The sequence below is a fragment of the Formica exsecta genome, unplaced genomic scaffold, assembly GCF_003651465.1.
Source record: "Formica exsecta isolate Colony F162 unplaced genomic scaffold, ASM365146v1 scaffold258, whole genome shotgun sequence".
NCBI lineage: Eukaryota > Metazoa > Arthropoda > Insecta > Hymenoptera > Formicidae > Formica > Formica exsecta.
The window spans coordinates 750,499-761,072 of NW_021849849.1; the positions used below are offsets into that span (position 1 = coordinate 750,499).

General features: G+C 33.2%; 1 protein-coding gene across 1 annotated transcript in view; it reads right to left on the reverse strand.

Moving 5' to 3' along the window:
* The window catches only part of LOC115236574 (neutral ceramidase), a 35,414-nt gene extending 26,469 nt beyond the window's left edge, over window positions 1-8,945 (reverse strand). Inside the window, 8 exon segments of the mRNA XM_029809104.1 lie at window positions 217-423; window positions 1,878-2,076; window positions 2,705-2,832; window positions 2,925-3,101; window positions 3,447-3,590; window positions 3,814-3,856; window positions 3,858-3,967; window positions 8,163-8,945. Coding sequence (XP_029664964.1) covers window positions 217-423; window positions 1,878-2,076; window positions 2,705-2,832; window positions 2,925-3,101; window positions 3,447-3,590; window positions 3,814-3,856; window positions 3,858-3,937 — 978 coding nt within the window. The 5' untranslated portion in view covers window positions 3,938-3,967; window positions 8,163-8,945.
* Between the last annotated feature and the right edge of the window lie 1,629 nt (window positions 8,946-10,574).

Consider the following 10,574-nt stretch of genomic DNA (forward strand, 5'->3'; position numbering starts at 1 on the left):
ATATCATTTTCACGCTATATATAGCGGCATTGCTAATCAATGCCTTTATGTTCAATTAACATTTATTTTTGGTATTTATAAACGGCACGTAGCTGGAGAAACCGTCGAATCTTTTTGCTCGACTTTTTAAAGCGGATATCGCGAGCCATTTCAGAAAGTATTCGACATACCATCGTTACATTTGAAATTATAAATGGCAAGAAGCGGCGCACTTACCGCGGCCTCCTGGTAAATCTTGTGAGCGATGATGCTCGTGCTCTCGAACATATTCTCGCCAGGACCGGAAGCGAAGCACATCTCCTTTTTTCCGGAACACGTATACTGGTCGGAGCATTTCTTCCCAGAGAATTCACACTTGGGACCACGTGTGTTTGGCGAAACGTCACCGAGGTTGGTCGAGGCGAAGGCTGCCACGAACTGTCCCTAAATAAAGATATTATGTGAATTGCAAATACATAAAATTATTTTTCTATTGTAATAAACATTATTATTTAAATAAAATTAATTTAATTCCTATAGTTTTTTAAATGTAGATTCACGTAGATGTTTGGAAAAAAAAACACGCTTTCCCACAGACAACACGTGTACAATAAGTGTGAAAAATGAATATGCTATGATGTCATAAATATATTTAGAATTTAATTGCACGTACCACGATGGGAAATGCAACTTATATTTTGAATGAAAATAAAGTAACGTTAACTCGTAATTGTTTTGGTAGAATTCCCGCGTAATCCCGCAAGCGAAAGTATGATTCATTGTGATATCGTAATACGCTTGTATGAAACGAGCAGCTTGCATTACATTAATGGTTCATATTTTTGCAATTTGCCACCAAACAGTACTTAACCGAGAATTTTTTATTGAAATTCCGATTAATGCTACATGAAATGTAAATGTAAATTGTTATCGCAGTAGCAACGCAACGTTTAAGGATTAATAACGTCGAATGATAAAAAAGAAAGAAAACAAAGAGAAAAACAAGCAAAGTATGCAGCGCCAACATGACAAGAAGGACAAATGGAGTCAGCCTGATAACAAAAAAGGAGATAATAATAGTAGACGCACGCAATCATCTGTGCACATAGAGCAAGAGAACAGAAAAACTCGTAAAACTACTATCCGCACGCGACCTGAAATATTTATAAGTGTGCACATTTATTTGAACGTCGAAACATTCGTGTATTTAATTTTGCACGATTCATTAGGATCCGCCGCAAGCGCATACAATTTTTTCATTATTATGAATTTTACTCTTACAATAGTATCCATAATACAGGATATCTTACGAGAAACTGCTAACTAATTAGCTGTCATTTTTAAAGGCACATAGAGAGCAGAGACAGTAAAATATCTTCTAATAGAGAACATTTATAGCAATTTTATTTATATATCAATTATATAATATATAATATGTTTATTACAAAATGCCAAATATTGGCAATCTTATAATATCGATATATAGTTTCAAAGTGCGTACCATCAGAATTAAAACAGAAATCAAATTTTTTTCATGGTGAGTGACAACTCAAAAGAGATGTTCCATAAAATTCTTTATAGTTTCTGAAAGAGATTATCAATACTTGGCATTTTTTAAAAAACATTTATTAAATGATAAAAACATCTCCAATTGTTTTTAATATATATGTAAATAAAATGCCCACTATTAGAAGATATTTTACTTTCCCTGCTCCCTATACACGTTTAAAAATGACAGTTGATTAATTTCAGTAATTTTCCATAGGACACTATGTATATATATATATTACTGATGTTTTGTACAGAGCACCGGTATAACTCTTGCAGTGTGTATAATGTCGACATAATGTATGACAACGACATAATTTAACGATGCCTATCCATTAACGGAAGCTTACCTTGCCGATCGTGGTATTATTACTCATCATTTTCTCAAAGAGAATTGAAGCATAGCCCATATTGTCGCTGGAAACTAGGCGATTGGTATTGTTCATGCTAGTCGGATGTACGGCGAACCAATTTATGACGCCGAGAGGCTTATCGTCTGCTCCGATAAATTGCATCTGTGTTAGTATTTTGTCTACGTCATGCTCGTATCTGGTAACAGAACAGGAAATATTAATCCTCAATGCAAGCTTTTTTCGAAAAACGCATTACCGACGATAAATATTTCAAAATATCAGTTAATTGAAATCCACGTCTGTCAATAAGTGAACGTTCGCATATTATGTATATTTACGAGAATGTAAGCGCTTACATAGACTTGCAAACGGGTAAACGTACATATATTGTACATAATGTAACACGCATTAAACACGAATGCTTTGAATATTCTGAGAATTAATAGTCCGAATATTCAACGTGCGCTTAATGCAGTCTGTAATCCTCTTACTAACAATAAGCAATTGCAGCGTGAATTGATCGCTCGTTATTTGAACATACCGCTATATTTATATTCTTATATATCTAATGCCACAAATACCATCCGTAATAATTATATAATAATTCTTTTATTTTAAAAGTGTCTACTCATTGCATCACTTAAAATTAACTAGCAGATAACATAATGTGTGCGGGCGATTATCTAATTAAGCATTTGGAGCAACATAAATTTGCTTGGCTCTTTTAAAACAGAAGATACTTTTATCGATGTTCTCAGTAAGATATTACATAACAAATCCTTGTTTTCATTCTGTGAAATAATTGCAGCCACTTTATCACTTACTTATCTCTTTCTGATTTCGGGTTGTTGCGATACGCCTGCGGACTCCTATTAATATTAGCGTCTAAAACTTGACCGTGAGTAACGAGGATCCTTCCAGGCACAACGGCATCGTGAGCACGTTCGATGCTCTGCAATGTCAAAATAAATATCAGTCATTATCTGCTACTTTAATCTGCTCTTTAATCAAGCGAATCGTCCGTGTAATTACGTATCGACTCACCTTCGTGATACCATTGACGATGGCGTCGAACGATTCCCGGACGAAGCCGAATGTGGTCAAATCGAAAAGCACGTCAAGCATGAAACCACCCGGGCTCGAGTGTGTGTGCGTGCTGCTAATCATCACGTTCCTCTCCGTGTACATGTCGCCAAATTGGATATGCAATTTGCGCAATACCTGTGGCAAAAAAATAAATCGCGATTAATATCACGCGATAATCGTGTGTCTTGCGACAAAAGCGCATGCTCTCGTAAAACGCAAATCGTACGGTTTATCTGTGCAATAAGATGCGCCAAAAGATGTACAATTTTTGATTTTTACATTATATAATATGCGAAGATAATGTAAGCAAATGTGAATTAACAGATACCCACGTTATATGTCCTTCTATCAAATACGTGAAATAAAAATTGCAAGACAAATATTCAACTCTTTTATTCTAGGTTATATGAAACCAATGTATTAGAAAAATGAAACCTCTCTGCGTAATATTGTGTGACATAATAATAAATATAATGTTACCTCCTGTCGGATGTCGTTTCCTATCATCGCGCTATCCACGCTCACGAACACGAATCTTTCCATACCATCGTCAATTATGAAAGCTCTGGAAAACGTTCGGAGATGGAGACCATTTCCTTTCTGATCCATTTTCGCATATCCCATCTGAAACGCACACGGCTATTTAATCTATTTGCTTTATATTTATTGTCCGCTTTTGTCAATTTAGCCATAAATATATTTTTAATTATTCTTGATAACAGCTTAGATATACTTTGTTATATTTTATTTTCCAGTATGACACTTCAGAGAAGGAAGGAAAGAGAGATTATTTCATTAAAATAAATTCTTCCTTCATTTTTACTCAGAAAATTAATTCTGTACTAACAAAAACAATTTCCGCCGTAGGTCCTGTGCTGTCAGCTCTTCCGAAAGGCAGGTGGTAGTAACAAGAGAAGCCATAATGTAGATAAACCCCGAGTTGTCAGAAGCAACGGCACCAAAGTATCCATTCAGCTTTGTGAGCCTCTTGGCTGATCGAACTGAAAACAGAAACGAAAATGAGCAGGTAACGACAGGAGTATCCCTCTCGAATGATTGAAAGTCTCGCCGTCATTAGGTAATAGCTTTTTTAGCTTTATTGCTCACAATCAGTAAAACAAATAATCGTCAACTTCGATCTTCTCTTTCGTCAGGATGCACGCGGCAATGCGATCAAGATTTGTCATTATTGTAGATAAGGATTTTTACTCTGCGCGCGATAACTCTTCAAAGAAAACCACGTGAGAAAGATCTTATACTGAATCAATTTATCATGAGAATTCAATTGAATTCATTGCGTGTGTGTTATCATCGCAAAATATTTTGATAAGCTTATCGTTGTTTATCAGAGATAATTATTATACACGCATACACAGAGAAAAAATAATGCGGAATATTAATAATAAATATTTTACGTGTAGATCATGTAATTAGTGGCTATTCTTTTAGGTTGCCTTCAAAGTTGTTTATTATTTTCGATGGCCGCACACGTGTATCAATCGCTAATTAGTACGTTAAGAGAAGAATATTGATCTTCGGAGCCGCTCAAGGATAACCAGTGGCACTGAAACGACTTTCACTGATCTGTGGTATTTGAGGACGAAAAAGAACATAAATAAAACTTTCACGAGTATTCTACGTTACATGACTTCACTTTCGGTTAAGCCTTTAACTTATGAGGCTGCTGTCGCTTACAGTAAGAATATATATGCTTCTTTACGAGAGAACTACGTTTATAAAAAAATGTAGAGGGAACTGATGCGGAAGTTAATATTGTAAAATTTAGAGTGTACCACATTTTCTCTCAGGTAGAGAATTTTCGAGATAATCTAGTAAAGAGTATCGATCGGCAACCGTGACAGCTGTCAAATCCAGAAACAACAGTCTTCATGCGTTGCTGTATCGCAAATGCACGGAAAACCGATAGAATTGTTGCGCAAACATAGCATTAAAAAGATTACAAATGATATGAGAAAAGACATGATATATGAAAAAAGATTACACGAACGCGTGCAAAAAACATAAAATTCTAAAACAAGCATATAAAAACGAGAAATAACAAATTGTCATCTTTCCTGCTGCTTTAAAAAAGATATAATAGACACGTCTACTGTATACCGTTAAGACTGAGTCTTGTACGAGTAGCACGTGCGACATGTCAGTTGGTGTAAACGAGTGCATTGCCGATGGCGAAGTATGTATGTAACGCGGTTTATGAGTAAGGCACATATATAGGTGTATATGTCGGAATAGACTCGTTATTCCATGCTTTTCAACAAGCGTCACAAGTGCATCGAGGGATGTATGTGCGCTTAAATATGTCGAATACGCGGAAAATCCGTATAATTTACATTGTGATTACGCATATGTGATCACACAATCGCGCGCGTTTTGTAACACTTGTCATCTGTTGGAATTTTCATTATTCACTCTTGTTGAATAATCGTCGAAGTCTCGACAACAATGGCAACGTTTTTCGATATAACGTTAACCATAAATTCTTTTATTTTATTTTATTATTTTTATAGTTTTATATTTTTTTACTTTTATATTTATTTTATTATTTTATTATTCTAGTCCAATATCTCGCAATTGTGCAAGATATACGTGTAAATTTTATTTTATAGCTACAAATATTTTATCCATGTATTCATTTATTTAAATTTTTATTTTCACTATATTAAATTTCAAAGGGATTTTAAAGAGAAAATCAAAAAAACGTCGTGAGTTTTTTATAACACTTTAGATATCGTTCACTGTATATTTTGTGATAAAAATTGCGTCGAAATCACGATGAATCAGTGCGTATAGAAATATAAAACAATGCCTCTCAGTAACGGTAAATATTGGAATACAAAGTTGGATAAAGCCGATAAAATATAAAAGAGATGCACACCAGCATGGTATTTGTTCACTTGTGAAATATGCGATACGGAAATGAAGGCACGAGTTTTGTAACGTTAATCAGAAGAAGTAATTAACTTCTCTTTACATATAACGTATTTTTTTTTTTCCCTCATATATAGTCGACTAATATCAGGTTGCTGCATGTGAAATGTTAGTTCTTTTATATCAAGGATTCTCATAGAACTTCCGCGAGAATATAATGTATATATAACTTCGTAGTATTCTTCAATATTCTCTTTTTTGTTACGTTTTTTTCACGTCTCTCAGAATAAAAATTCATTTGCATAATCTGATTTCGTTTGAGTGCATGGAAAGTTTAAAAGAGTTAAAAATGAAAAACATGTTTTTAGTTTTATACCGCTTATTAGTATTGCATTAAAAATAGATGTCATTGACAAACTGAAAACCGAATATTACACAAAAAATTGAAAGCAAAACATAAATCTCTCATTAAGCGCATAGCGATAAATTGCTCAGTCCTTTCAACTGAATATGTGTGACTAGATGATAGAAACTATAAATTAAAACTGTGATTAATGTTAAATATTAAAATAAAAATACGTCGAATCAAGACATCGACGCGAGACAAGTGTAGCGATAATATTTCACGAATGTCTCCTGTGTGACGTCTTTTACTTTCGTAGAGTCAATGCTCGATAGAAGTTTGGCGCTTCCATGGCCATACTAATAAATCCTGCTAATAAATTTAGTTGCCCTTGTATAGTTTGTGTTTCATTAAATTTAAGCCTTTGGCTCAAATTTAAATTATGGCAAGCATGAATTACAAACAAATTTAAGTTTCCTCGTAAGATTTACGATAAACTCCGAGATTGACAGTTCAGATAAAATATTGGAGCTAACCTATTCAATTTACGCTCTTTCTTTCTTGATATTTTTCTTGATATGTTTTGATTAAATATATTCTAGAGATGAGCTATTTGAGCTCCCAACAATTTAGTACTTCAATTCAGCCAATTCATCTTCTAATGTCGATTTTAAAGCTATTTTCTCCTTAACGTTATTCTTACATTATCTCTGAACTTTTCATTAAATCATTTCTATCGCTTCTTTTAATTACCGCCGATTAATTAAACGGTCAACGATGATTAAAGATGTCATAATTAAAGGAAAGATTCAGATAAGTGTCTATATGTATCGCACACATAATTATTCTCCAGAAAGAACGTTGATCTCATCAATTGTGACCCACTGCGCCACTTCAAATTACGAAACAATTGCGTTGCTAACACAGATTATAAAATATAATTTTTATATATACGACTTTCAACAAGTGGTGCTTAATAAATTAATGCTAAACTGCTGTATTCAATTATGGAAATTACGGTCTCTCTCAAACTACCGAATTATACCCGAGACTAAGCGAGAGCCGGATGCTCTTTTTTCGAAATTTTGACAAGATGAACTCTTATATCAGTTATATCAAGACAGCACTTTCACTTTTCACGAAATATCTTGACATTATTCTGCATTTTTTTATATTTTAAGGTAGTTACATTTTAATTTTACGTATATTTTATTCATTTTTAACTTTTATGTCCAAAAAAATATAATAACTTATTTTATGCTATAGAAAATGAAAGTCACACAGTAAAATATGTGGTATAAAATGTCACGTTATTTTGTTGTAAAAAAATATATATTTGAACTTTCGGTACTTTGCTAGATAATTTTATTGTATGCAGCAAACAGCCGAGTTAATATCTTGAATGTTATTGGAAAAAAAACGTAACGCTTTTAATAGATTATGTATTTTAAATGCTATTATTTACACTCTAATCACGTCGATGTGTCATACATATCTTGTGATAAGATTGTTTATCACTTATCAAACATTGATACGATCAAAAAATAAAAGAGACGCTAATAATAAGTAATTATCTCAAAGAGAATATCTTTCTTTCGTTATCTCACTTGAAGCATAAAATATAATATAAATAAAAAGAATGGATAAAAATTTTTTTTTTTAATATCGCACTAATAAATATAACATTTACTTCAATTTTAGCCAATGCTGACTGTACCTTTGCAATATAAAAAAATATTAATAAATTGATTATCACCAAATCAGCACACTCTCGATTTCATAAAGAGGAAGCGTTGCCACTTTGGATTATCATCAGCGTGATCGTCATCACCGCGATATCGGGAATAAAGAGAAATATAACACTGCTGTTATGAAATGTAACACTGTTGCTTTGAGTGGTTTACTTGGAACTGGCGTACTGTTTAAGACTCGACCAACTACGACTAATCTAGAGAGGCACGCACCACTTAACTGAAACATGGACACGTATCTCCGAGACGAACGATCCCGATCGAGATATGCGCACAACGACCGCAGAAGTCGGTTGATCCTGGTGAATACGTCCAGCAGCAAGAAAAAGGAGCATATGAGAGCCAGTTGGGACCACGTCACAAACATACCGTCACCGGTCCAACGTGAAGACTCCCCGTTTGCCTACCAAACCCAACGTTGGGACTCACATGGTCGGTGACGAGACAGAAGGGGAAACGGAAATGATTTTACGGCTATTCTTATTCAGATACACACACGCACACACATATGTTACAGACTGTTTTATCCTCTCGTATTCTCGGCTCCGTACCTCTGTGCCTTTCGTTCTCCCGTTTGCTCTCTCGCCTTGACACAATATATGAGAACTGTACACCTATAGGTACACGGGTCGGAGTAGGGCTATCACTGTGTATGTTATGATTGTGATTAGAGGAACAATTGCCACGTGTCGTGATCAAAATGCGCGTTGGCGGAAGAATATGTTATGTACGATTTGAATGTTAGTGGAACAAATTAGTCATATTTTGCACAAGAGAAGAAAAGTAACTTTTACGTAGTATATAAAATTCACTCTCTTAATTATCATTATTCGAGGTACGGCTAAATTAAGAGTAAAGTAGCATACAATCGACGAAAGTTAAATTCGATTATAAGCCACACTAATTACAGGAGCTTTCAATCCTCGAGATAATCGAGTTTAATTTGAGGCTTAAGACTAAATCTTTTATATTATTGATTAGGTCACGTGCCGTATTAATAATCGGGGGAGGGAGTGTTAACATTTGATTTTATCTCTAGAAATATATATTTCAATTTATGAATCAGCTATAATGTGTGATAATCTAAATGTAAACGCAATTGATGCGGTGATTATGATTTAATACATAATAATAATTAATATGACAGAATCTTTAATAAGCTTAAAACAATAATATTATTTTAATTGGAATATTATTTTACACATTTGTATAATGTGTAAAATAATATTTCACATTAATAATCCAAACAGCAAAAGTTTCATTAAGTTTTATTAATCATTAATTTGACCAATTAATGATTAGACTAGCTAACAAGATTACTGATTAAAACAAAATAAAAAGTGGAAAAATAATTCTTTAAATCCTTGTTAGAATATAAAAAATATATATAATTTATATCTTTATATTAAAATTATTATTTACACGCGTAGAAGATTACTGTGTACATTATTCTTGGGCTGCAGTGTATGAAATTAATTGCAAATACCAGAAAAATTCCAGGATATAAAGCGACAGTATTTTAAACAACTTTACGGTTTATATAAACATTTTCTTGGACGCAAAAAACACACACCCGAACTCTAAATGCATGATTTCATAATTCTGCCAAGAGTAATTAAAAATCTCTCGCTGAATATTCAAATGCAAGGGAATAAAAATGTTGTCCACGAGAAATAGTCGGTAAATACGGAATGTACGTGAAAAAATTAAATGAATATACCGAACGCTCTTATTTTCCTTGACTCTGACACGAGGATTCCGCGCAAAACAGTTCAAGCATTATTTTCCCGACTATCTCTTCCGTGATTTTTCGAAGCGAGAGCAATCTCAAATCTTTCATGCCGAAAATATATACGCACATTAATCATTCGTGCGTAATCGCAAGGCAATAATATTTACCCTTGTACGAGAAATATTGCGATACGACGTGACCAGGAAAAGAAACGATACTATCTTCAATACGATATTACATTTGCATATAGATATATACATATAATACCATGATATAAAATATGTTTATATTAATGCAAGTTAATAAATAGACTATATTTTATGAATACTTACAATAGCGCGTGTCATTAGGATTATTCTCTTGTGGATTCTCGGTTTAGCAGCACAAATTGTAATCATTTCAAAAAGATTTATCTCGTATCGTTATTTCGGAGTCTCTCTTTTTATTTCTCTTGCTCGATAAGCGAGATTTTTGCAAAATTTATATCGTGACGTATTCTGTTGGACTACAAATTTTCAGGATAACACATATACGAAAGATATCGCGCTATTATTATAAAATTACACATAATTTTAATGTTTTATTAAATTTTAATTTTAAAAATAAGCAATAATATCACAAAATTTTTTACACTTACATAAATATATTACATTTGTCGATTATTACGTTAAAATCAAAATTCATTATTTCTATTGCAAATTAATTTAATACACTTGACAATTTAAAAACATTGCGTCAATGTTTATTCTCACTGCATTACATTATTAATATTGTATAATAAATCTTTTCGAAAACATCTCTTCGATGACGTTTTCGTGTATCAAACGCGTAAATCGCGTATCAAACAAACCATGAATATAATCAATCTATCGCGATTTCTTTGAGCACTCGTG